Source organism: Leopardus geoffroyi, chromosome D1 (assembly GCF_018350155.1).
Source record: "Leopardus geoffroyi isolate Oge1 chromosome D1, O.geoffroyi_Oge1_pat1.0, whole genome shotgun sequence".
In the NCBI taxonomy this organism is placed as follows: Eukaryota; Metazoa; Chordata; class Mammalia; order Carnivora; family Felidae; genus Leopardus; species Leopardus geoffroyi.
Genome location: NC_059329.1, coordinates 103,670,167 through 103,697,426, shown reverse-complemented (window position 1 = coordinate 103,697,426; position 27,260 = coordinate 103,670,167). Strand labels below are relative to the sequence as shown.

General features: G+C 39.7%; 1 protein-coding gene and 1 long non-coding RNA gene across 2 annotated transcripts in view; one reads left to right on the top strand and one right to left on the bottom strand.

Annotated features, from left to right (window-relative positions):
• Nucleotides 1-83: 83 nt before the first annotated feature.
• LOC123601726 (glycine N-phenylacetyltransferase-like) lies at nucleotides 84-26,067 on the top strand. Its single transcript, XM_045485331.1, has 6 exons — nucleotides 84-292; nucleotides 11,227-11,325; nucleotides 20,085-20,192; nucleotides 22,814-22,940; nucleotides 23,806-23,977; nucleotides 25,568-26,067. Exons 2-6 carry the CDS (start codon nucleotides 11,248-11,250, stop codon nucleotides 25,968-25,970), a joined length of 888 nt encoding a protein of 295 aa, XP_045341287.1. The 5' UTR covers nucleotides 84-292; nucleotides 11,227-11,247; the 3' UTR covers nucleotides 25,971-26,067.
• The window catches only part of LOC123601727, a 31,809-nt gene continuing 17,114 nt past the window's right edge, over nucleotides 12,566-27,260 (bottom strand). Inside the window, exon 2 of the long non-coding RNA XR_006714245.1 lies at nucleotides 12,566-12,863. This is a non-coding gene — a long non-coding RNA (uncharacterized LOC123601727). The remainder of the gene's footprint in view (nucleotides 12,864-27,260) is intronic.

Sequence of the window (27,260 nt, the reverse complement as noted above, 5' to 3'; positions counted from 1 at the left end):
TTATTTCTTACAGAGGTCCACCTACTTCCCTGTGTTTAGCCAGCTGGTTTCATGGCCCTGAGTGACAGGAACTTTACCACCAGAAAGCAGTTGAGCTTTCTGGGGAAAGAGCCTCAGGAGGCATACTGCCAACCTATCAACATTAGGGAGCCGCCTCTCTGAACATGAGAAGGACTACATTTCATACCCTGTTGCCAGAAGTTTGTACAGATAGTATATTTCATCTTCTAGAATAGCCTACAGCCTCCTGTCTTTTCTTTGGGATCTCTCCAGAGACTAAGATTGACAGCTTTAGAGGTAAGAAAGAGGAGAATCATTGCTCTGGGACCCCTCATCTCCTTTTGCTTCCCCACAGAAGTAGAACGAATCAAAATGCTACTGTTGGATGTAAATAAGAATTTCTCAACTTGTTTGTGTTGAGAATTATGCCAGACAAAAAAGAAGCTCTTTCATTTCAGAAACGTGTATCAGGCACCTACTGTGCATAGGGCAATATCCTACTTCTGAGAGAAATTCTTGACAGGGTAAAACCAGGTTCTTATTTTGAATTGGTAAATAAATGTGAAGAGATCTGGGAGCTTGCTCTTGGTAGAGGGATGACAGAAAATCTAACAGCCTTTAGAAGGAATCTGCTGGTTTGGATGACATATAACACAATTTATAGATGTACTATGTAAACATGATCCTATTTAACCCTCTAGTAGCATTGTAAGGTAGTCAAATTTTTTGCCTTGGATAAATGATGACCAAGGACATTAAGTGCCCGGCTTAGAGGTGCAAAGGGACAAGGTAGATTGTAGTAAGTGGACTGTAATACAGATGAGATTAATTGTAAATTTAAAACCATAAAAAATGTAATTTAAAAAAAGTCTCAGCTGTAACACTCCTATGATATTATTTGGTGTTTCCATCTATATTTTCATATTATATATGTGACTTATATAAACACACACATAAAAAGACTTTACATATCTGATTAGAATTTATATATTGTCATTTTCTGCCTTTTTTGTGTTCATCTTAAGTCTTCATATAGCAGCATATATATCATAACTTCCATGTTAATGGGTCTTAGAGTAGTAAAATAATAATAGACAATTGCTTATGTAAATTGTCTGAGATTGTGTCTGGTACTTCTCCACAAGTTGATATGGCTTTAGAAAATTTTTGATAGGGAATTTTTCTTCATTTGAGTTGTTTTCTTTGGATAAATTCCAAATATTGGAATGGTTTCATCAAAGGTTTCAAAGTGTCCTTTATAGGACTTTGTCCATTATCAGTGATGGCAACCACTAAAATGTGCCAGTGCCCTTGAATCTCCTCAGTTTCAGTCAAATGCATTTGTTGCATACCATATGTGTTTTTAGTGTGTGTGTGTGTGTGTGTGTTTGTGTGTGTGCTGAAGGTTGTCACAAAAGTATTGGGCATTAATACTATATCCTCAGTAATCTGGCATCAAATTCAACTTGGCTTCTTAGTGACATGTGATCTTTTTGTGAGCTGCTTCTTTAAAAAAAATTTTTTTTAATGTTTATTTATTTTGAAAGAGAGAGAGAACATGAGCTGGAAGGGGCAGAGAGAGAGGGAGAGAGAGAATCCCAAGCAGGCTCCATGCCCTCAGCACAGACCCGATGCAGGGTTCAAGCCCACAAACTATGAGATTATGACCTGAGCCGAAATCAAGAGCCATCCACTTAACTGACTGAGCCTCCCAGGTGCCCCTTGTGAGCTGCTTCTATCTAGCATCAGATTAATCTTCAGAAATGTTATATTTCTACTGCCTTGGTAGCTTCCAAGATACGGCACAGCTGCATCTATTCTGGCCCGAGGCTTTTTTCAAAGAAGCATCTGGTACAAGCTTGCATGCCCAGAACATAGTAGGCCGTCTATAGGTACCTGTTGAATGAATAAATGAGTCTCCACTTACCAGTGGAGAGACTAATTAGATGGTTATGTTGATATAAATACTTCATACACTCAATCATTCAACAGACATTTACTGAGTCCTTACTATGTCTCAGATGTTGTAAAAACACTATGGAAAACAGTATGCAGGTTCCTCAAAAAATCAAAAATAGAACTACCGTATATGATCCAGCAAACCCACTTCTGGGTATATATCTGAAGGTGATGAAATCACAATATCAAAGAGATATCTGTACCCACATGTTTACTGCAGCATTATAGACAATAACCAAAATGTGGAAACAGCCTAAGTGTCCAGAGATAGATGAATGGATGCAGAAAATGTGGTATACACAGACAATGGAATATTATCCAGTTATGAGAAAGAAGGAAATCTTGCCATTTGTGACAATATGGATGGACTTTGAGGGCATTATGCTAAGTGAGATAAGTCAGATAGAGAAAGACACTGTATGATCTCACTAATGTGTAGAATCTAAAAAAAGCCAAAATGAAAGAAACAGAATAGAATAGTGGTTGCCAGGACTGGGGGTTGGAGGTAATGGGAAGATGTTGGTCAAATGGTACGTACTTCCAGTTGTAAAATAGGGGCACCTGGGTGGCTCAGTCGGTTGAGTGTCTGACTCTTGGTTTCTGCTCAGGTCATGATCTCATGGTTTGTGAGATAAAGCCCTGAGTCAGGCTCTGCACTGACAGTGTGGGGCCTGCTTAGGATTCTCTCTCTCCCTCTCCGTCACATGAAGTCCCTCCCCTACTCACATGAACTCTCTCACTCCTTCTCTCAAAACAAATAAATAAACAAAAACAAAATTAGAAAAAGATAAATAAGTTCTGGGGATCTAATGTGCAGTATGGGGACTATAACTAATATTGTATTATATACTTGAAAGTTGTTAATAAAGTGGATCTTAAATGTCCTTACAACAAAAAGAGAGGTAATTAGGTGATGTAATGGAGGTGTTAACCAACATTATTGTGGTAATCATTTCACAAGTTATCTGTGTATCAAATAATCACATTGCACACATTAAACGTACACAATGTTAGTGTCAATTATATTTCAGTAAAGCTGAGGGAAAAAAAAGAAAAAACAAAGATACAACCACTGCCTTAGTGGTTCTGGTCAAGACTCTCCCTTCAAATCACAAAAGGAATTCTTTAAGTTAAGTGAAAGGACTGTTTCACTAGCAAAAATCCAAATAGCTGACAAGAATCTGGGGAAAAGGAGCACATATGAAAAAACCAAAACGTTATTTCTCACCATGTTAAAGCTGAAGCTCAGAGGGACAGGAATCTTATTAGTTCTTGCCGACTCTGGCCTTGGTAGATTGAATGTCCTGAAGGACAGATTCCTTCATTAGGAAACTAAACACCCTGGCGCAGATGACAGAGAAACTGAAGGTAAACCCAGGGGACAGTGAAACATTTGCCAGCCCAGCTGCAGCCTCATGTCATGAAGTTAGCAACTAAATGCCTGATGCTTCAATTCTGCCCTACAAATCTCCCCTAGGAACTCTCATGTGGCCCACTCTACAGGGCAATATGCAAGGCAGGGAATTCCAGGAAAGGCAGTTCAGCCTAGGTCAGGCGACTGCCTTACAAAGCCACTAGAGTGAGCTTTTGATCAAGATTTAACGAATAAATCTTGAATAAATGAATGGATGAATAATAGATCAATATGAACAGGGAAAATCCTCAGGCCATAATATCTACAAACGGATGAAAGGTCAAGCAGAGAAGGGATATTCTTTTATAGAGAGGAGTAAGCAAAGTTCATGGAGTGTTTTTCTGCAAGCAGATGATGGCTCAGGCTGAAGGTGGGTCAAAGTTCAGATTCCTATGTTAAGGGAAGAAGCTTAACTGAAGTTTAGTCAACTGTTCTGAAGGATTAGTAGGGATAAACAGTCAACCTAACCATTTATGAAGAGTAAACAGGGCAGGAGAAAATCCAATCTGGGGAAGAGGGATGTAGAAGAGGCAGGACCGATATAGCTCAGAGAATGTTTTACACTGAGTTCAGCCTATTCTTTGTAGGGGCTGTTAAGAAGGGGTTACATATTGACTCAGCCTACAGGAAGAAGAGAAGTTTAACCAACATTTGGCTTATTTTGATTTATCAGTGGGGATTCACAATTCAGCTAATCACTTACAGAGCAAATACTGGGAATTTGGAGGGTCAGTGTCTGGCTTTGTCATAGGTAAACAAGTGGGGCATCAATCCATGTCATTAAAGCAGATGGGAGGAAGGAAGATTCCTTGCAGTTAGCCATTCCAGGAACACAAAGTAGGTGGAAGGATTTCTTCAGCTGTTGCTGTTTTCCAGTATAACAAGGACTTGGGTAAAACTCCATTTTGTAAGTCCCTCAGAGATTTGTATTTATTGAAATACATTTTGATCTCAGTCTTTTGGCCTGCCTTGAGAATTACCTCTACACATCTTCTTGCTTTACATATTTGAAGGGTATTATGTGTGTGTGTTCAAGTTTTTATTTAAATTCCAGTTAGTTAAGGGGTGCCTGGGTGGCTCAGTCTGTTGAGCGTCCGACTTTGGCTCAAGTCATGATCTTGCACTTGACGAGTTTGAGCCCTACCTTGGGCTCTGTGCTGACAGCTCACAGCCTGGAGCCTGCTTCTGATTCTGTGTCTCCCTCTCTCTCTGCCTCTCCCCGCTCATGCTCTGTATCTCTTTGTCTCAAAAATAAAGATAAACATTAAAAACAATATTTTAATTCCAGTTAGTTAACATACACTGTAATATTAGTTTCAGTTGTACAATATAGGGATTCAACAGTTCCATACGACAGCCAGTGCTCATAACAATAATGTATTCCTTAATCCCCAACACCTATTTCACCCATCATCCCCCACCCCCACACCTCCCTCCTGGTAACCATCAGTTTGTTCTCTACAGTTAAGAGTCGTTTCTTGATTTTTCCTTCACTCCCTCTTTTCCCCCCTTTGCTCATTTGTTTTGTTTCTTAAATTTCACGAGTGAAATCATATGGCATTTGTGTTTCTTTGATTGACTTATTTCACTTAGCATAATACTCTCTAGTTCCAGCTACATTGTTGCAAATGACAAGATTTCATTCTTTTTTATGGCTGATTAATGTTCCATTACATATATATATACATACACACACACCACCTCTTCTTTATCCATTCAACAGTCAATGGACATTTGGGCTGTTTCCATAATTTGGCTATTGTAGACAATGTTGTTATAAACATCGGGATACATATATCACTTTGAATTATTATTTTTGTTTTCTTTGGTAAATATCTAGTAGTGCAATTAATGGATTATAGGGTAGTTCTATTTTTAACTTTTTGAGTAACCTCCATACTGCTTTCCAAAGTGGCTGCACCAGTTTGCATTCCTACCAACAGTGCAAGAGGGTTCCCCTTTGTCCACGGCCTCACCAGAACCTGTTGTTTCTTGTGTTGTTTAGTTTAGTCATTCTGACAGTTGTGAGGTGAAATCTCATTATAGTTTTGATTTTCATTTCCCTGATAATTAGTGATAGTTGAGCATCTTTTCATGTATCTGTTGGCCACCTGTATGTCTTCTTTGGAAGAATGTCTATTCATATCTTCTGCCCATTTTTTTAATAGGGTTTTTCATTGTCTGGATTTTGAGTTTTATAAGTTCTTTATATATTTTGAATATTAACCCTTTATCAGATATGTAATTTGCAAATATCTTCTCCCAGGGTGCTTGGGTGGCTCAGTTAGTTAAGTGTCCAACTTCAGCTCAGGTCACAACCTCACAGCATGTGAGTTCGAGTCTTGTGTCGAGCTCCAACAGCTCAGAGCCTGGAGCCTGCTTCTGATTCTGTCTCCCTGTATCTGCCCCTCCCCCACTCATGCTCTGTCTCTCTCTTTCTCTCTCAAAAATAAATATGAAATATCTTTTTCTATTCCATAAACTGTCTTTTAGTTTTGTTGATTGTTTCCTTCACCGTGCAAAAGCTTTATATGTTGGTGAAATACCAATAGTTTATTTTTGCTTTTGTTTCCCTTGGCTAAGGAGACCTATCTAGAAAGAAATTGCTATGGCTGATATCAAAGATGTTACTGCCTGTATTCTCCTCTAGGATTTTTATGGGTTCAAAAGGTCTTTTTAAGTCTTTCATCCACTTTGAATTTATTTTTGTGTGTAGTGTAAGAAAGTGGTCCAGTTTCATTCTTCTGCATGTTGCTGTCCAGTTTTCCCAACACACATTTGTTGAAGAGACTGTCTTTTTCCCATTGGATATTCTTTCCTGCTTTGTTGAAGATGAACTGACTATACAGTTGTGGATTTGTTTCTGTGTTTTCTATTCTGGTTATTGATCTATGTGTCTATTTTTATTTCAGGACCATACTGTCATCATCACTACAGCTTTGTAATATAACCTGAAGTCCAGAATTGTGATGCCTCCAGCTTTACGTTGGCTATTCAGGGTCTTTTGTAGTTCTCTACAAATTTTAGAATTGTTTGTTCTAGATCTGTGAAAAATGCTGGTGGTATTTTGGTAGCGATTGCATTAAGTATGTAGATTACCTTGGGTACTATAAACATTTTAACAATATTTGTTCTTCCTATCCATGAGTCTGCAATGTTTTTCCATTTCTTTGTGTCATCTTCAATTTCTTTCATTAGTGTTTTATTGTTTTCAGAATACAGGTCTTTCACCTCTTTGGTTATGTTTATTCCTAGGTATCTTATTGTTTTTGGTGCAATTGTAAATGGGATTGATTCCTTAATTTCTCTTTATACTGCTTAATTATTGGTGTACAGAAGTGCAACAGACTTCCGTACATTGATTTTGTATCCTGCAACTTTACTAACTTCATGTATTAGTTCCAGCAGTTTTTTTGGTGGAAACTTTTGGATTTTCTACATAGAGAGTATGATGTCATCTGCAAAGATGAACAAAGTTTTATTTCTTTCTTGCTGATTTGGATGCCTTTAATTTCTTTTTGTCATTTGATTTCTGTAGCTAGGACTTCCAGTACTATGTTAAATAACAATGGTGAGAGTGGACATCCCTGTCTTGTTCCTGACTGTAGAGTAATGCTCTCAGATTTTCCCCACTGATGATGACATTAGCTGTGGGTTTTCCATGTATGGCCTTTATTATGTTGAGGTAATGCTCCCTCTAAACCTACTTTATTGAGAGTTTTTATCATGAATGGATGCTGTACTTTGTCAAATGTTCTTTCTGCATCCATGGAGAGGATGATATGGTTCTTATCCTTTCTTTTATTAATGTGCTGTATCATGTTGATTGATTTGTGAATGTTGAACCACCCCTGCAGCCCAGGAATAAATCCCACTTGATCATGGTGAATGATTTTTTAAAAATGTGTTGTGGATTTGGTGTGCTAGTATTTTATTGAGAATTTCTGCTTCCATGTTTATCTGAGATATTGGCCTGTACTTCTCTTATTTTATTATTTTTTTAAACGTTTATTTATTTTTGAGACAGAGAGAGACAGAGCATGAATGGGGGAGGGTCACAGAGAGAGGGAGACACAGAATCTGAAACAGGCTCCAGACTCTGAGCTGTCAGCACAGAGCCCGATGCGGGGCTCGAACTCACGGACTGCGAGATCATGACCTGAGCTGAAGTCGGATGCTTAACTGACCAAGCCACCCAGGCGCCTCTGTAGTTCTCTTATTTACTGCAGTCTTTATCTGATTTTGGTATCATAGTAATGCCAGCCTCATAGAATGAATTTGGAAGTCTTTCTTCCTTTTCTTTTTTTTTTGGAATAGTTTGAGAAAAATAGATATTAACTCTTCTTTAAGGGGCGCCTGGGTGGCTCAATCAGTTGAGTATCCGACTTCAGCTCAGGTAATGAGCCCATGGTTCGTGAGTTTGAGCCCCACATCAGGCTCTGTGCTGACAGCTCAAAGCCTGGAGCCTGCTTCAGATTCTGTCTCCCTCTCTCTCTGCCCCTCCCTCACTCACATTCTGTCTTTCTTCCAAAATAAATAAACACTAACAAATATTTTTGAATAAATATTTGGTAGGGTCACCTGGGTGGCTCAGTCGGTTAAGCATCTTACTCTTGATTTTGGTTCATATCTTGATGTCATGATTCTGAGATCAAGCCCTCCATGGGGCTCCCCACTGGGTGTGGAGCCTGCTTGGGATTCTCTTTCTCCTCTCCCTCTGCACCACTCATGCTAAATAAATAAATAAATAAATAAATAAATAAATAAATATTTGGTAGAATTTACCTGTGAAGCCATCTGGCCCTGGACTTTTTGTGTTGGGAGTTTACTGATTGGATTGTTTACTGATTCAATTTCTTATTAGTTTGTTCAAGTTTTCTGTTTCCTTCTGTTTCAGTTTTGGTAATTTATATGTTTGTAGAAATTTATCAATTTCCTCCAGGTTGTCAAATTTGTTGGCATATCATTTTTCATAATATTCTCTTGCGATTTTTTTGTATTTCTGTGTTTTTGGTTGTTATTTCTTCTCTCCCATTTGTGGTTTTATATTATTTGGATCCTTTCTCTTCTCTTTTTGATAAGTCTGGCTAGAGGTCTATCAATTTTATTGATGTTTAAAAAGAACCTGCTCCACTTCATTTATATGTTCTATTTTTTTTTTTTTTTTTTAGTTTCTGTATCATTTATTTATGCTCTAATCTATATTATTTCCCTCCTTATTCTGAATTAGGCTTCGTTTGTTGTTCTTTTTCTAGCTCCCTAGGTGTAATGTCAGGTTGTTTATTTAACATTTTTGTTGCTTCCTGAGGTAAGCCTGTATATACTTTCCTCTTAGTACTGCTTTTGCTGCATCCCAATGGTGTTGGACCATCATGTTTCATTTATATTATTTCCATGTATTTTTAAATTTCTTCTTTGATTTCCCAATCCCACTCTTTGTTTAGTAGCATGTTATTTAGTCTCTCTTCCTCCTCCTCTTCTTCTTCTTTGACTCCTATAATACCAATGTTATTACATTTGATGGAGTTGTTGAATTCCTAAGTCTACTCTCATGTTCCATAATTCTTCTTTCTCTCTGTTGTTCAGTTTCATTATTTTTTATTATTTTGTCTTCTATATCACAAATTCATCCCTCTGCTTCTTCCAGCCTGCGGTTCATTGCATTAAGCCTGCTTCCAATCTCATTTATTGCATTCTTCACCTCTAATTGATTCTTTTTAACTCTTTTACCTCTGAGGGAACAGTCTCTCTGATGTCTTCTATTGCTTTCTCAAGCCCAGTGAGTATCTTTACAATTGTTGCCTTAAATTCTCCATCACCATATTACTTATATCTGCTTCACTGAGATCCCTGGCTGTAGCCATATCTTATTCTTTCATTTGGAATAAATTCCTCCATCTTAGCATTTTGTCTAAGTCTCTCTGAGTTCTTCTGTGTGTTAGAAAAACCAGCAATTTCTCCTGATTCTGAAAGTAATGGCCTTATGAAGAAGAGATCATGTAGTGCCCAGGGCCTGGAAGTTCAGGGTATGACTCTGGTGTGTGCTGAGTGTGCTCTGCTGTCGTGTTGTGGCTGCTTTATTCTTATGACCAGTCATCTGCAGGTGCTCTCCTTGCCTGCAGTGAGCAGTGTTTGATCTCTTACTGAAATGTGGTGAGTTTTAACTAGGTGTGCTCTGGTCCACTTGTGAAATGAGACCCCACACCCACTCTACCAAAACTGAGACCCTGCAGGACTCTCTGGTTGGGAGACGTGGTGTGGAAGGGGGTTTGTGCTGGTCTTTTGTGGGAGAGAACTGTCACCCTGGGATGAGGCAACAAGCTTGACTGAGAAAGGCAGACCCGTGAAAGCATAGGAGGGAGGAGCTTGGTGTTAGGCAGGTTAGGCAGCTACTGTCTGTGCTGAGCTGCTTTCTGTAGGTAGGTCTGTGTTTATGCATGGGGGACGGAAATGGTGTCTGCCAAGCCTGCTGATCTTTAAAACTCCAAGTTTTAAGCACTGCTGGTTGCAAGAATTCACAAAAATCAGCCCCTCTCATTTTGCAAGCCAATGGCTTTGGGGAAATGTTCTCCTTGTACATTCCCCTGTGTGTTCCTCCCTCTCTTGCCTTTGTCCATGACCAAGGCTCCCTCTCTTCTGCTGCACTCACTATTCATCTTCCCCCCAAACCATGTCTCTGCACTTCCTACCTTCCTTGATGTGGCCTCTTCTCTCCCCTAGTTGTGGAGTTTGTTCTGCTAGTCTTCGGGTAGATTTCTGGGGTATTTAGGATGATTGAATACTTATTTAGTTGTGTTTGTGGGATGAAAGAAGCCTAGAGTCCTCCTATTCTGCCATGATCTTCCTCTCTCTGACCCCTGAAGGATATTGTTGAGAACTTACCCTATAAAACTGTTACCTATTATAGCAATGATTTCTAAATGTGGCTGCATAAGAAAATCATCTGGAGAAGTGCTGGAGGGAATGAAGAGAAATTGGAACTCACACACTGTTAAGGGAATATAAAATAGTTCAGCCACTTTGGAAAAATGTCGGAAGCATTTGATAAAGTTAAACACACGCTTACTATATCACCATGCAAGTGCACTTCCACATGTTTACTCAAGAGAAATAAAAGCATTTGTTCAAACACACTGGTCTAAGTAGCTTACCTGTACTGATTCATATAATTGTCACAACCACTTTATGGGACAGGCACTATGGTCACTGCCGTTTTACAGATGAGAAAATGAAGACACGGACAAGTAACTTGCCTAACATCATACAGCTTCTAAATGGCAACCTCAGGTGTGTCATGGATGGAAACTTAATCTCAAAGATGCTCATGCATGTTTAGATAATATATATGGTAATCTTAGTGCATCCTTAACTATTGGTATTCTGGGTGATATGAAAATTAAAATAAAGAGGGATGCCTGGGTGGCTCAGTCGGTTAAATGTCTGACTTTGGCTCAGGTCATGATCTCGTGGTTTGTGAGTTCGAGCCCTACGTCGGGCTCTGTGCTGACAGCTCGGAGTCTGGAGCCTGCTTCAGATTCTGTGTCTCCTTCTGTCTCTGCCCTTCCCCCACTTGCACTGTCTCTGTCTACCAAAAATAAATAAATGTAAAAAAATTAAAAAACTATATCATAAAGATTTTTTAAAGTTTAGAAAATATTGAAAAATAATTTCAGAAAGAGGGATCTGTGCTGTCAGTCTTATTCTTCCTAGGAGTCAATGAAGAATTCAGTGAATGGGACACTAATAAAAGAGCAGGAATGAAGGCCTGGCCATTAGCTAGAAGAGCCTTTTGTGTCTGTTTTGTGTCTTCGTATGTCTGCTATCACTTCTCATTCCTTGATATTTCCTCATCCGCTCTTTAGGGTAAGGCCAAGATGTACCACTTACAAGGCCCCCAAGTGCTGCAGATGCTAAAGAAATCCTTGAGGAAGAGCCTCCCTGAGTCCTTAAAGGTGAGAGTAAAACACATGGGGAGAAAAAAAAAAAAGGACTAGCAATGACCTATGAAAGAGGTAGGAGGGAGAATCAGTATTCTTTGAGCACCTACTTTGTGCCAGGCACTCACTCATCTTGCATCTCATTTAGTTTACATCACTTCACTGCAAGGCAAGTCTTTCATATCCATGTAACCAAAGAGGAAATGCAAGCTCAGCTGTAGGACTTGACCAAGGTCACGCCACTAGTCAGTGGCAATCCTGTGATTTAAATCCACTATGATCTTTGCTGTGTGATAAACCAAAAACATCCCTTTGTCCCATTCCATGTGCCATTATATAACATTGGAAGATTTCCCAGAATTGCACAATTGGCTGAACACATTAATGTTTGATTTATTCTTTCTAAATAATCAAGTGCCTGAAAAAGTTAACCAGTATGATTCTCCTTTGAAATTAAGAGGCCAAATTCTATTTTGTCAAACCCCAAATGATTACGTTTAATTTGGGATGAGACAGAAATTTCATTTTAGAAATAGATCAGTGATCGTGTACATAAAAAGGTAGGGTCTTTTTTTAGGGGGGGCAATAACATTTTGCAAAGGGACTAGAATATTACTGGGGATAAAGGTGCCATTGCACTATGATAAAGGTATCAATTCACCAAGAAGACATGAAAAATGCTGAAATGTATATACCTAACAACAGAGGCTCAAAGAACACGGGACAAAAACTGATAGAACTGAAAGAATAAATAGGTAAACCCATAGGTGTAATTAAAGATTTTGACTTAGGGGCGCCTGGGTGGCTCAGTCGGTTGGGTGTCCGACTTCAGTTCAGGTCATGATCTCGCGGTCTGTGAGTTCCAGCCCCGCGTCGGGTTCTGTGCTGACAGCTCAGAGCCTGGAGCCTGTTTCAGATTCTGTGTCTCCCTCTCTCTCTGACCTTCCCCCATTCATGCTCTGTCTCTCTCTGTTTCAAAAATGAATAAACGTTAAAAAAAAATTAAAAAACAAAACAAAAAAAAAACAAAAAAAAAAGATTTTGACATTAAAGATTCTATGAGTAATTTATAGAATAGGCAGAAAGTCTATAACCTATATACAAGATCTGGAAAGTACTAGGAACCAATTTAATTGATATTTACAGAGTACATCCCTCAACAATAGAAGAATACACATTCTTTTCAAGTGCACATGGAACATGTACAAAGATCATATTTTTAAGACCTTTGAAAGAATTGAAATAATACCATGTATGTCCTCTCATATTAAGTTTAATATGGTATTAAATATGCCAGGAGTAGGGAAGTACAGGGTGAGGTGTGGTCCTTTGTCATGGAACTTATCATTTCATTGGTCCTTGGTCTTTAGCATCTTTCCATACAATCTGCTGAAGCATCATGTTTCCAACTGCACTTAGCTCCCAAGGTCCACACTGGTATGCATTGTTGTATTTCCTTTCCTCACAACCACAGGGACCCTTCCAGTTTGGAGGATTTCTCTTTCTCAGACTCTACAATGTCCTTCTTGATAGCACTGGTGTTCGAATAAATGCTTGTGGAAAAGATTAAAAAACAGATTGCTTAATATGTGATATTCACAGACGTTGGTCAGCAAAACTCAGGTTCTTAGCACTGTTCTGTCTTTACTTATTAAATAGGTCAGAACTCAACCTTTCTGGAAAGCAATTTGGAGATATGTGTAAGAACAAAAAAGTCTTTAAACAGCAGTCGACCTTTGACCCAGAAATCGCCCTTCTAATATTTCTAATAATAGACATATTTGCAAAGATTTATACAAAAAATTCCTTGAAGAATAAACTGTTAAACTAAAAAATTCAAAAAAGCTGAAATGACCAGCAATAGGAGATAGAAAAATTGAATTGGAGTTCTTTCATATGATGGATATTATGCAGTCATTAAAAATGATTATGTAGATTTGTGTTTATTGATATGGAAATATACCCATAGTATAGTGTGTATGTGGGGGGGTACATGTTAAACTAATATATATTAGGTAATTTCATTGCTTAAAAATGGTATGTGGGGACGGAGGGAAGATGGCGGCGTAGGAGGACGCTGGGCTCACCCCGCGTCCTGCTGATCAATTAGATTCCACCTACACCTGCCTAAATAACCCAGAAAACCGCCAGAGGATTAGCAGAGCGGAGTCGCGGGAGCCAAGCGCAGACGAGAGGCCCACGGAAGAGGGTAGGAAGGGCGGCGAGGCGGTGCATGCTCCACGGACTGGCGGGAGGGAGCCGGGGCGGAGGGGCGGCTCGCCGGCCAAGCAGAGCCCCCGAGTCTGGCGGGCAAAAGCGGAGGGGCCTGACGGACTGTGTTCCGACAGCAAGCGCGACTTAGCGTCTGGGAGGTCATAAGTTAACAGCTCTGCTCGGAAAGCGGGAAGGCTGGAGGACAAAGGGAGGGAGAGTTGCTGAGCCCCCGGACGACAGAGTTCAGTTTGGTGGGGAACAAAGGCGCTCGCCAGCGCCATCTCCCCCGCCCATCCCTCAGCCAAAATCCCAAAGAAAACCAGTTCCTGCCAGGGAACTTGCTCGCTCAGCGCAAACACCCAACTCTGTGCTTCTGTGGAGCCAAACCTCCGGCAGCGGATCTGACTCCCTCCCGCTGCCACAGGGCCCCTCCTGAAGTGGATCACCTAAGGAGAAGCGAGCTAAGCCTGCCCCTCCTGCCCCTGTGCACCTTGCCTACCCACCCCAGCTAATACACCAGATCCCCAGCATCACAAGCCTGGCAGTGTGCAAGTAGCCCAGACAGGCCACGCCCCCCCACAGTGAATCCCGCCCCTAGGAGAGGGGAAGAGAAGGCACACACCAGTTTGACTGTGGCCCCAGCGGTGGGCTGGGGGCAGACATCAGGCCGGACTGCGGCCCCGCCCACCAACTCCAGTTATACACCACAGCACAGGGGAAGTGCCCTGCAGGTCCTCACCACGCCAGGGACTATCCAAAATGACCAAGCGGAAGAATTCCCCTCAGAAGAATCTCCAGGAAATAACAACAGCTAATGAGCTGATCAAAAAGGATTTAAATAATATAACAGAAAGTGAATTTAGAATAATAGTCATAAAATTAATCGCCGGGCTTGAAAACAGTATACAGGACAGCAGAGAATCCCTTGCTACAGAGATCAAGGGACTAAGGAACAGTCACGAGGAGCTGAAAAACGCTTTAAATGAAATGCAAAACAAAATGGAAACCACCACAGCTCGGATTGAAGAGGCAGAGGAGAGAATAGGTGAACTAGAAGATAAAGTTATGGAAAAAGAGGAAGCTGAGAGAAAGAGAGATAAAAAAATCCAGGAGTATGAGGGGAAAATTAGAGAACTAAGTGATACACTAAAAAGAAATAATATACGCATAATTGGTATCCCAGAGGAGGAAGAGAGAGGGAAAGGTGCTGAAGGGGTACTTGAAGAAATAATAGCTGAGAACTTCCCTGAACTGGGGAAGGAAAAAGGCATTGAAATCCAAGAGGCACAGAGAACTCCCTTCAGACGGAACTTGAATCGATCTTCTGCACGACATATCATAGTGAAACTGGCAAAATACAAGGATGAAGAGAAAATTCTGAAAGCAGCAAGGGGTAAACGTGCCCTCACATATAAAGGGAGACCTATAAGGCTCGTGACTGATCTCTCTTTTGAAACTTGGCAGGCCAGAAAGAATTGGCACGAGATTTTCAGTGTGCTAGACAGAAAAAATATGCAGCCGAGAATCCTTTATCCAGCAAGTCCGTCATTTAGAATAGAAGGAGAGATAAAGGTCTTCCCAAACAAACAAAAACTGAAGGAATTTGTCACCACTAAACCAGCCCTACAAGAGATCCTAAGGGGGACCCTGTGAGACAAAATACCAGAGACATCACTACAAGCATAAAACATACAGACATCACAATGACTCTAAACCCGTATCTTTCTATAATAACACTGAATGTAAATGGATTAAATGCGCCAACCAAAAGACATAGGGTATCAGAATGGATAAAAAAACAAGACCCATCTATTTGCTGTCTACAAGAGACTCATTTTAGACCTGAGGACACCTTTAGATTGAGAGTGAGGGGATGGAGAACTATTTATCATGCTACTGGAAGCCAAAAGAAAGCTGGAGTAGCCATACTTATATCAGACAAACTAGACTTTAAATTAAAGGCTGTAACAAGAGATGAAGAAGGACATTATATAATAGTTACAGGGTCTATCCATCAGGAAGAGCTAACAATTATAAATGTCTATGCGCCGAATACCGGAGCCCCCAAATATATAAAACAACTACTCATAAACATAAGCAACCTTATTGATAAGAATGTGGTAATTGCAGGGGACTTTAACACCCCACTTACAGAAATGGATAGATCATCTAGACACACAGTCAATAAAGAAACAAGGGCCCTGAATGACACATTGGATCAGATGGACTTGACAGATATATTTAGAACTCTGCATCCCAAAGCAACAGAATATACTTTCTTCTCGAGTGCACATGGAACATTCTCCAAGATAGATCATATACTGGGTCACAAAACAGCCCTCCATAAGTTTACCAGAATTGAAATTATACCATGCATACTTTCAGACCACAATGCTATGAAGCTTGAAATCAACCACAGAAAAAAGTCTGGAAAACCCCCAAAAGCATGGAGGTTAAAGAACACCCTACTAACGAATGAGTGGGTCAACCAGGTAATTAGAGAAGAAATTAAAAAATATATGGAAACAAACGAAAATGAAAATACAACAATCCAAACGCTTTGGGACGCAGCGAAGGCAGTCCTGAGAGGAAAATACATTGCAATCCAGGCCTATCTCAAGAAACAAGAAAAATCCCAAATACAAAATCTAACAGCACACCTAAAGGAAATAGAAGCAGAACAGCAAAGGCAACCTAAACCCAGCAGAAGAAGAGAAATAATAAAGATCAGAGCAGAAATAAACAATATAGAGTCTAAAAAAACTGTAGAGCAGATCAACGAAACCAAGAGTTGGTTTTTTGAAAAAATTAACAAAATTGACAAACCTCTAGCCAGGCTTCTCAAAAAGAAAAGGGAGATGACCCAAATAGATAAAATCATGAATGAAAATGGAATTATTACAACCAATCCCTCAGAGATACAAACAATTATCAGGGAATACTATGAAAAATTATATGCCAACAAATTGGACAACCTGGAAGAAATGGACAAATTCCTGAACACCCACACTCTTCCAAAACTCAATCAGGAGGAAATAGAAAGCTTGAACAGACCTATAACCAGCGAAGAAATTGAATCGGTTATCAAAAATCTCCCAACAAATAAGAGTCCAGGACCAGATGGCTTCCCAGGGGAGTTCTACCAGACGTTTAAAGCAGAGATAATACCTATCCTTCTCAAGCTATTCCAAGAAATAGAAAGGGAAGGAAAATTTCCAGACTCATTCTATGAAGCCAGTATTACTTTGATTCCTAAACCAGACAGAGACTCAGTAAAAAAAGAGAACTACAGGCCAATATCCCTGATGAATATGGATGCAAAAATTCTCAATAAGATACTAGCAAATCGAATTCAACGGCATATAAAAAGAATTATTCACCATGATCAAGTGGGATTCATTCCTGGGATGCAGGGCTGGTTCAACATTCGCAAATCAATCAACGTGATACATCACATTAACAAAAAAAAAAGAGAAGAACCATATGATCCTGTCAATCGATGCAGAAAAGGCCTTTGACAAAATCCAGCACCCTTTCTTAATAAAAACCCTTGAGAAAGTCGGGATAGAAGGAACATACTTAAAGATCATAAAAGCCATTTATGAAAAGCCCACAGCTAACATCATCCTCAACGGGGAAAAACTGAGAGCTTTTTCCCTGAGATCAGGAACACGACAGGGATGCCCACTCTCACCGCTGTTGTTTAACATAGTGCTGGAAGTTCTAGCATCAGCAATCAGACAACAAAAGGAAATCAAAGGCATCAAAATTGGCAAAGATGAAGTCAAGCTTTCTCTTTTTGCAGATGACATGATATTATACATGGAAAATCCGATAGACTCCACCAAAAGTCTGCTAGAATTGATACATGAATTCAGCAAAGTCGCAGGATACAAAATCAATGTACAGAAATCAGTTGCATTCTTATACACTAACAATGAAGCAACGGAAAGACAAATAAAGAAACTGATCCCATTCACAATTGCACCAAGAAGCATAAAATACCTAGGAATAAATCTAACCAAAGATGTAAAGGATCTGTATGCTGAAAACTATAGAAAGCTTATGAAGGAAATTGAAGAAGATTTAAAGAAATGGAAAGACATTCCCTGCTCATGGATTGGAAAAATAAATATTGTCAAAATGTCAATACTACCCAAAGCTATCTACACATTCAATGCAATCCCAATCAAAATTGCACCAGCATTCTTCTCGAAACTAGAACAAGCAATCCTAAAATTCATATGGAACCACAAAAGGCCCCGAATAGCCAAAGGAATTTTGAAGAAGAAGACCAAAGCAGGAGGCATCACAATCCCAGACTTTAGCCTCTACTACAAAGCTGTCATTATCAAGACAGCATGGTATTGGCACAAAAACAGACACATAGACCAATGGAATAGAATAGAAACCCCAGAACTAGACCCACAAACGTATGGCCAACTCATCTTTGACAAAGCAGGAAAGAACATCCAATGGAAAAAAGACAGCCTCTTTAACAAATGGTGCTGGGAGAACTGGACAGCAACATGCAGAAGGTTGAAACTAGACCACTTTCTCACACCATTCACAAAAATAAACTCAAAATGGATAAAGGACCTGAATGTGAGACAGGAAACCATCAAAACCTTAGAGGAGAAAGCAGGAAAAAACCTCTCTGACCTCAGCCATAGCAATCTCTTACTCGACACATCCCCAAAGGCAAGGGAATTAAAAGCAAAAGTGAATTACTGGGACCTTATGAAGATAAAAAGCTTCTGCACAGCAAAGGAAACAACCAACAAAACTAAAAGGCAACCAACGGAATGGGAAAAGATATTTGCAAATGACATATCGGACAAAGGGCTAGTATCCAGAATCTATAAAGAGCTCACCAAACTCCACACCCGAAAAACAAATAACCCAGTGAAGAAATGGGCAGAAAACATGAATAGACACTTCTCTAAAGAAGACATCCGGATGGCCAACAGGCACATGAAAAGATGTTCAGCGTCGCTCCTTATCAGGGAAATACAAATCAAAACCACACTCAGGTATCACCTCACGCCAGTCAGAGTGGCCAAAATGAACAAATCAGGAGACTATAGATGCTGGCGAGGATGTGGAGAAACGGGAACCCTCTTGCACTGTTGGTGGGAATGCAAATTGGTGCAGCCGCTCTGGAAAGCAGTGTGGAGGTTCCTCAGAAAATTAAAAATAGACCTACCCTATGACCCAGCAATAGCACTGCTAGGAATTTATCCAAGGGATACAGGAGTACTGATGCATAGGGGCACTTGTACCCCAATGTTCATAGCAGCACTCTCAACAATAGCCAAATTATGGAAAGAGCCTAAATGTCCATCAACTGATGAATGGATAAAGAAATTGTGGTTTATATACACAATGGAATACTACGTGGCAATGAGAAAAAATGAAATATGGCCTTTTGTAGCAACGTGGATGGAACTGGAGAGTGTGATGCTAAGTGAAATAAGCCATACAGAGAAAGACAGATACCATATGGTTTCACTCTTATGTGGATCCTGAGAAACGTAACAGGAACCCATAGGGGAGGGGGAGGAAAAAAGAAAAAAAAAAAAAAAAAGAGGTTAGAGTGGGAGAGAGCCAAAGCATAAGAGACTGTTAAAAACTGAGAACAAACTGAGGGTTGATGGGGGGTGGGAGGGAGGAGAGGGTGGGTGATGGGTATTGAGGAGGGCACCTTTTGGAATGAGCACTGGGTGTTTTATGGAAACCAATTTGACAATAAATTTCATATATTATAAAAAAATAAAAAAATTAAAAAAAAATTAAAAAAAATAGAACAGAAAAAAAAAATAAAATAAAAATGGTATGTGTATGGGACTCCTGGGTGGCTCAGTCAGTTGAGCATCCAACTTTGGCTCAGGTCACGATCTTGCCGTCTGTGGGTTTGAGCCCCACAGCAGGCTCTGTGCTGACAGCTCGGAGCCTAGAGCCTGCTTCAAATTCTGTGTCTCTGTCTCTCTCTGCCCCTCTCCTGCTTGTACTCTGTCTCTCTTGCTCTCAAAAATTAACATTAAAAATTTTATGTGTATTTGTAAATAAATGAAATAAAATGGAAAGCTATAACACTAAGTTCTACAATGTGATAGTGGATGATTTTTTTTTTTAATTTTAGGAGACTGTGAGTTGGGGAGAGGGGGAGAGAGAGAGAGAGAGAGAGAGAGAGAGAGAGAGAAAATTAAGCTGAGCATGGAGCCTACTGCTGGTATTGATCTCACAACCCTGGGATCATGATTAAGCCCAAATCAAGAGTCAGATGTTCAACCGACTTGAGCCAACCAGACACCCTTGATTTTTAATTAATCAATTTATTTACCTGGATATTTAACTATATTCATATAATATTCTCATGGTTTGACTCCCAACCCTATTTCTATTTGGAGTAATGAAGTGGAATCTGAAGGTGGTTTCAACCATATGCCTTATAAATTATCACCCCGATTTTGCAGAAATAATCCTTGTCCTGATCAAACAAGGCACTTCACCAGCCTCTCTTAATAAGCTGACCCTCTGAGTTTTTTCGGTTGCTACAGGTTTATACAACTGTCTTCCACATGAACCAGGGAAACCCGTTCAAGTTAAAGGCCGTGGTGGACAAATGGCCTGATTTTACAACAGTGGTTATCCGCCCTCAGGAGCAGGTAAAGTGCCAGATGTGGAATGAATATGCTTTTGTGTTCATATTTGCTACTTGCCTACCATGCACCTGGCAATGTGGTAGACACAGGGGATATAGAAATGAATTGCATAACGGTGAAAAAGTCCTTGTTCTCAAGAAACTCACGGCTTGGAGGAAAAGACAGATAAGCAAATAAATTACAACATGGGGTGAAAACTGTACAAAAACATACAACATACAAGATACACACAGCAGCACTATCCAAGAGATGATTAAATCACTGAAGTCAGGGTGTACAAGGAGAGGATCAGAGCAACTTCCTAGTAGACATTTCACCAAAACTGGATTTTGAAGATCAATAGGTGTTTGACAGGCTGACAAGACTAGAGGGGCATTCTAAGCAGAAAAATGACACCTAAAAATATGTAAAGGTAAATATGAAGAGTTTTAAGGAAATGTAAACAACAAATTGCAATGCCTATATTTGGGAATACATTTTCAGTGCCAACTTATCACTCACACTAAGTGGTTAATACATTTCAAATACAAATCTGTTATAAGCATATTGGAAAATATAAAGTAAAAATTTATGCATGCAAAATATGCAACCATATAATGTCATTTTAACATAAATTTTTTCAAATAAAATTTAAGTGTATAGTGCTGTTTAAAAATACTGAACTAAACAGAATACAAAAATGAAGACATTTACATTAATTATTGAAATAATAAATGAAATTATTAGTGCATTTCTGTGCAACACCTTCTACCTTATTCTACCCCCTTGTTGGGTGGTTGTTTTCTGATCCCTTCCTTCATCTTCAAATAACCTAATCTTTCATTTGTTAAATTTCAGAGGATCTCTTTGAACAAATTTTGTGTTCAAATTCATTTTTTTGAGGAATGTAAATTATTTTTTAAAATAATAGTGCATGTGGTTTACATTTTAAAGACATCATGTGTCCAATAAGAGGTTAACATCCAAGATATATGAAGAACTTCCACAACTCAACACTAAAAAAACAAATAACTCAATTAAAAAATTAGCAGAGGATCTGAATAGACATTTATTCAAAGAAGACATATAGATGGCCAATCGACACATGGAAAGATGCTCAATATTACTAATCATCAGGGAAATGCAAATTAGAACCACAATGAGATGTCACTTTATACTTGTCAGAATGGTTAAAATAAAAAGCACAAGAAGCAAGTGTTGGAGAGGATGTGGAGCAAAAGGAACCTTCATACACTGTTGGTGGGAATGTATATTAGTGCAGTCTCTATGGAAAACAGTATGGTGGTTCTTCAAAAAATTAAAAATAAAATTAGCATATGATCCAATAATTCTACTATTGGGTATTTACCCAAAGAAAATGAAAACATAAATTTGAAAAGATATATGCATCCCTATGTTTATTCTGGGATTATTTACAATAACCAAGATATGGAAGCAACTCAAGTGTCCATCAATAGATGAATGGATAAAGATGTGGTATATATATGTAATGGAATACTATTCAGCCATCAAAAAGAATGAAATCTTGTCATTTACAACAACATGGATGGGCTTAGAGGGTATAATGATAAATGAAATGAGTCAGAGAAAGACAAATACCATATGATTTCACTCATATGTGTTATTTAAGAAACAAAACACATGAACAAACAAAGAAAAAAGGGACAAACAAAAAGCAGACTCTTAAATACAGAGGACAACAAATGGTACCCAGAGGGAGGTGGGGGAGAGGATAGGTGAAAGAGGTGAAGGGGATTAAGAGTACACTTATCGTGATGAGCACTGGGAAATGTATAGAATTGTTGAATCAATATATTGCATACCTGAAACTAATGTAATGTTGTATATTAATTATACTTTGAATTTAAAAAATTTTAATGAAAAAATAAAGACACTATGTGTCTTTATTTTGTGTAGCTATATCATATATAAGTGAAAATTGTAATACAAGGTTACTTGTGTCAGTTTCAACATTGTTACATTTATAATCCAATTTTTCTGAGATTCTTTTATTTATTTATTTTTTTGAGACTCCTTTAAATAGAGTAAGATTTACTCTTGCAACAGAACCTTGGCTTTGACAATAATACTTTCTTTCTCCTGAGGATTACAGAATTATAGAAGAATGCTTTCTAAACAGTGCACATTTGATTGATTTGAAATTGTAAAGCAACATATAAATATCTAGTTCAGTATATTTTTCTTAATCATAGGTTGAGTAATTGATTAAATCCTTGACTTGTTTACATGATATAAATGATTCAGGAATAATGACTATATCAAGAAAAACATCACTATTTATAAGTTTATAATTTTTTTTGCACTTACTTATTTTTGAGAGACAGAGAGACAGAGCACAAGTGCGGGAAGGGCAGAGAGAAAAGGAGACACAGAGTCCGAAGCAGGCTCCAGGCTCTGAGTTGTCAGCACAGAGCCTGAGGTGGGACTTGAACTCACAAACCCATGAGATCATGACCTGAGCCAAAGTCGGATGCTTAACTGACTGAGCCACTCAGGCACCCCCATAAGTTTATAAAATAGCACAGTATAATGAACTAAAGCCAAGGGTTCCAATCACTGGGTATAGATCAATTTGATTTATTCCACATTACCTAACCAAACAGGAAATGACAGATGATTTTGATCACTACACCAACACCTACCAAATCTATTATAAGAATCCCACAAACTGCCACGAATTCCTTGGTGCATCAGATGTCATCAACTGGAAGCAACATTTTCAGATCCAAAGTAAGTAAGGGATCTAGGAGGTATGCTGGCTTCTGTGACTGTTCATGTTTACATCTGCAGGGTCACTTTTCATCCTGAGCACATTCCCTTACAGCCTTTACTTTCTCTTCCAAACCCCAGACACTCAGCTTGATGTTTATTCCTTGCATCAGCTGCTACCACCTCTTTAGTGGAGTAGAATTCAAACGCTGCAAACTATGGAGTTGATACAAGGAACTGTGAGCAATGGAATTTATTGTTAGCTGAGCATTCATAATATATTTTGCTGACATATTCAGGATCCCTTACCATGATTAGGTGTGAGAGTAGAACTCCCCATCTGGCCATCCATTACTAGAAGAAGAATGACAGTTCCTTGTGCCACAGAGGACCTTCAGATCACAAGGATAACTACCATGGTTATGAGTGTGCCTTACAGAGTCAGATTCTCTAGAATGGCATTCTTGCTCTGCTTGTTACTTGCTTTGTAATTTGAGCAAGTGATGTAACTTATCTGTTACTCAGTTTCCTTACATGTAGAAAGTGAGGATAGTATAACAGAAATACCCAAAACATAGGGTCAATGGAAGAATTAAATGTGGTATTAGACCAATACCTTGGCATGAAGTATGTGCATACTCAAGGTTGGCTACTGCTTTTAAATACCATTGTTCCATTGATTTCACAATGATAAAGTCAGGATCTCTACTACTATCTGTCTTACATAAGAGGAAGTTGCTCAAGGAGTGACTTGGCTATGGTCACATGGTTAATGGCAACACCAGAAGCAACACTGTCCGACTTTAAACTCTGCATACTTCCACCAGGAAGCTTCTTCAGTGTCTACAGGGGAAATTACTTCTTGCCTTACCTTACCCCTTTCTAGGTTCACAGTCCAGCCTGAACGAGGTGATACACAATATTGCAGCTGCTAAATTGGTCAAGGTCAAGCAAGATCAAGCCATTATGTATATGATGTCTGAGACAGCAAGTAAACTGATCCCTTCCCTGCTGGAGACAAAGAACTTACCTCCTAAATCTGGCAGACCCAAGGCCATGTGAGTTTGAAAAAAGATGCTCTGCATTACTCTCATCTTTCTGTATGGAAGTGGCCTCCCAACTTCTCTCCCTATGTTCACTCTGGCCTCCCTACAACCCATTTCCAGGGTTATCCTTTTGGTATGTGACAAGGACTGTGTCAATTCATCCGCTTAAAAGCCATCAGTGTTTCTCGGTTCACATACCCATTATGGACCTTCAGGGTCCTGTAAGACCTGTAATCCACCACCTCTTGGATTTCACCTTGTTTCTCTTGCTCACTCCCACCAGTAGCTCTGGCCTTCTTTCTGAGACTTGTTCTCATACACTCACCCATGCCTTTGGAGCATTGCATTTGCTTAAAATGTCCTTTCCTCTCATCTTTACATATCTGCTTCTTTCTTGCCATTCACTGTCTCAAAAGTCATTTCCTTAGAGAGTTCTCCACAGAACAACCTAAAACTACCCTTTCCCGTAATTCTTCATCACAAAACCCAAGTTTTATTTTCCTCGGTGCACTTACCATTATCCAAAATCAGCTTCTTTGTATTTTATTGACCTGTTTGCTATTTTATCCTCCCCTGCAACATTTCAAACTCCACTATTTATGGAGGGACACTATGTTGTTCACGAAGAAGTTTTCAGTAGCCAGAACAGAACAGAAAACACTGCTTCGTAAATATGCATTCAATGAATTTGCTTCTCAGAGCAAAAGTTTTCCAATATGGAGAACTTAAACATATTATATATTTCCCTCCACTGATGCCTGAATAGAATTAAAACTGATATAGGGATTTGATCTGCAGATGTCCAATCCTGTGGCCCTGTGTGTGTTAATATGCCTGGAAAAGCTGTATTCATACTGTATTGCACCTAACACCTGAAAGACACCTCTAAATCTACAATCTCATTTGATTCTCTTGTCTATCCCATGAGATAAACAAGGTAGAAGACATGATCCCCATTTTGCTGACAGAAGATAGGTTCAGTTAATGAAATAGCTTGTTCAGGTACTGTGGATGGTTAAGGGCATAACTGGAGCTCACTGGTAGATCTCATTCCACCTTGTGGGATCTTTCCAGGACACCTCCCAAAGCCCTTTCACCCCACTGCAGCAGCCTTCAGACTTCAGTGTTCTGTAACATGTGGCTTGCCTTCACTTCACACCATTGCCTCTCTCTGGACTTCAGCTTTCCCACAGTGGCTAAGGATTCTGTGACACCAACATTCCAAGATCCCAAGATTCTAAGCTCTGGCTTTGCAGCTTGCTAGCATATGCTTTGGGGGCACTTGTTTATTTTCTGCTTACCTATTCTTATGTGTAGAACAGGGATGTTATCAATTCTCTCATCTTAAGTGGAGAATCACAACAGTGACTAATGCTTAGTGACACAGCATTAATTAATGCTTAATTTTTGTGTAATTCTTATTTTTTGCGTGGCACAGGTACTAGGTACTTATCATGCAACAGCTCTTATATTATTTAACAGAGGTGCTATTAATCCCCCACTTATGTTAATGTCTCATTTTATAAAAAAGATTATTATTTCAGCCAATCTGGTTGCAGAATCTATACCTTTATCTGTGTTCTTTTCCCTTGTTCTCAATAGTAACCAAGAGATGTTTAAACTCTCCTCCCTGGATGTTACCCACACTGCCTTGGTGGATAAATTCTGGCGTTTTGGTGGGAATGAGAGGAGCCAGAGATTCATCGAGCGCTGTATCCGCACCTTCCCCACCTTCTGCCTTCTGGGGCCTGAGGGGACCCCTGTATCCTGGAGCCTGATGGATCAGACAGGAGAGATACGGATGGGGGGTACTGTGCCTGAGTACCGGGCCCAGGGTCTCTGCACCTATGTCATGGATGCTCACATCCGCACTATGGACAAACTTGGCTACCCTACATATTACCATACACTCATAACCAACAAAATCATACAGAAAATGAGTCACCGTCTGCACCATATCATCATGCCCTGTGACTGGAACCAGTGGCACTGTGAGCCTCTGTGATGCAGTCCTGAACACAAGACAGTGTTGGATGGGCTGATGTGGCAGGAGGAGTGTATGGGTGGATAGAGAGAAATAATAAATTGTAATTAGCTTTAAAGTAGTGTGTGTTGTCTAGGCTCTGGGAAACAGTGTGAATGGTCAACAGAACCACCACAGTCCTTGCTCTCAAACCACTCATGGACTCCCCTTTGGGTCCAGCAGACCTGCCATGGCCAGACCCTCCTATAGTGGACCCTGCTTTTGTTTAGTTTCCTGCACTTCTGGGTACCAGTGACACTCTTTATTCATTTGCATGCTGCCCTAATGCTTCTCCTATCTTACAACCGGATAATTGCTAATGAGCATATCTTGCCCCTTTTGCCAAGATGTGGTATTACCTTAAGTATAGTCTAATTTTCCTCTCTCTTTTTTGCTTTACCCTCCCTCTCTCTGTCCCCCACCCTCAGCTAGCTTCACTGAGGTATAATTGACAAATAAAATTGTAATTTATTTAAAGTATGAAACATGGTCACACACACACACACACACACACACACACACGTTGTGGAAGGATTCCCACAACTATGGGAAATAAGCTTAGGAATTCCCTGAGCTTGCACTGATGGGTTAATAAGGCATAAACAATTAGAGAGCCACAGGATGAACACACCCAAGTTTGGGTAAACAAGATTAGGTAAATGGGGTAAAGACCCCCAGTATAGGACAAAGATATAGGAACAGGAAACCTCTGGATGAAAACACCAAAGATTAGGTAAATAAGATTAGGTAAACAGGGCAAAGGCCCCAGTATAGGACAAAGGTTTGGGACAATAGCAGAAAGCTGCTTTCAAGGGAAGGAAGGACCAAATTAGGTAAACAGGTAAATGGGGCTATAGACCACAGCGGGCAAAGTTGCCTAGAGTGGAGCTAAGTAGCAAAAGAAAGATGCCTTGTTGACCCTGAGGTGGCATGCTCTGTCTTTCTTGTCCCCTAGGCCAGTTTAGGTAAACACAGGTGGGGCTTCATGTCTGCTGTAAACAACCATCCACCCAGCACCAGGATTTTGTTTTATATTGACCCAAACTCCTAACACTGCATATCTTCAAAACCCCCTCTCCCCCACGCCCATAAGTTCACAGTTTCATTGTCTCTTTGTGCACATCCATCACACTTGTAAGCCTTCTGATCTTAATTAAAATGTAGCAAGGACCCTTATTCAGGGCTCTTGTCTCCTCCTGGACATTAGCCTCTCTTGCGTTTTCATTTCCTGCATCCTGCTCTCTTGCTGGACAAGAGAGAACTCCAGACCCA

What these genes read in the sequence shown, in the direction of transcription:
- LOC123601726 (XM_045485331.1), top strand. Translation starts at nt 11,248, where the DNA reads ATGTACCACTTACAAGGCCCCCAAGTGCTGCAGATGCTAAAGAAATCC. An exon ending in GCAACATTTTCAGATCCAAA is followed by an intron (nt 22,941 to 23,805) that starts GTAAGTAAGGGA and finishes ACCCCTTTCTAG; the next exon opens with GTTCACAGTCCAGCCTGAAC. An exon ending in TCTGGCAGACCCAAGGCCAT is followed by an intron (nt 23,978 to 25,567) that starts GTGAGTTTGAAA and finishes TGTTCTCAATAG; the next exon opens with TAACCAAGAGATGTTTAAAC.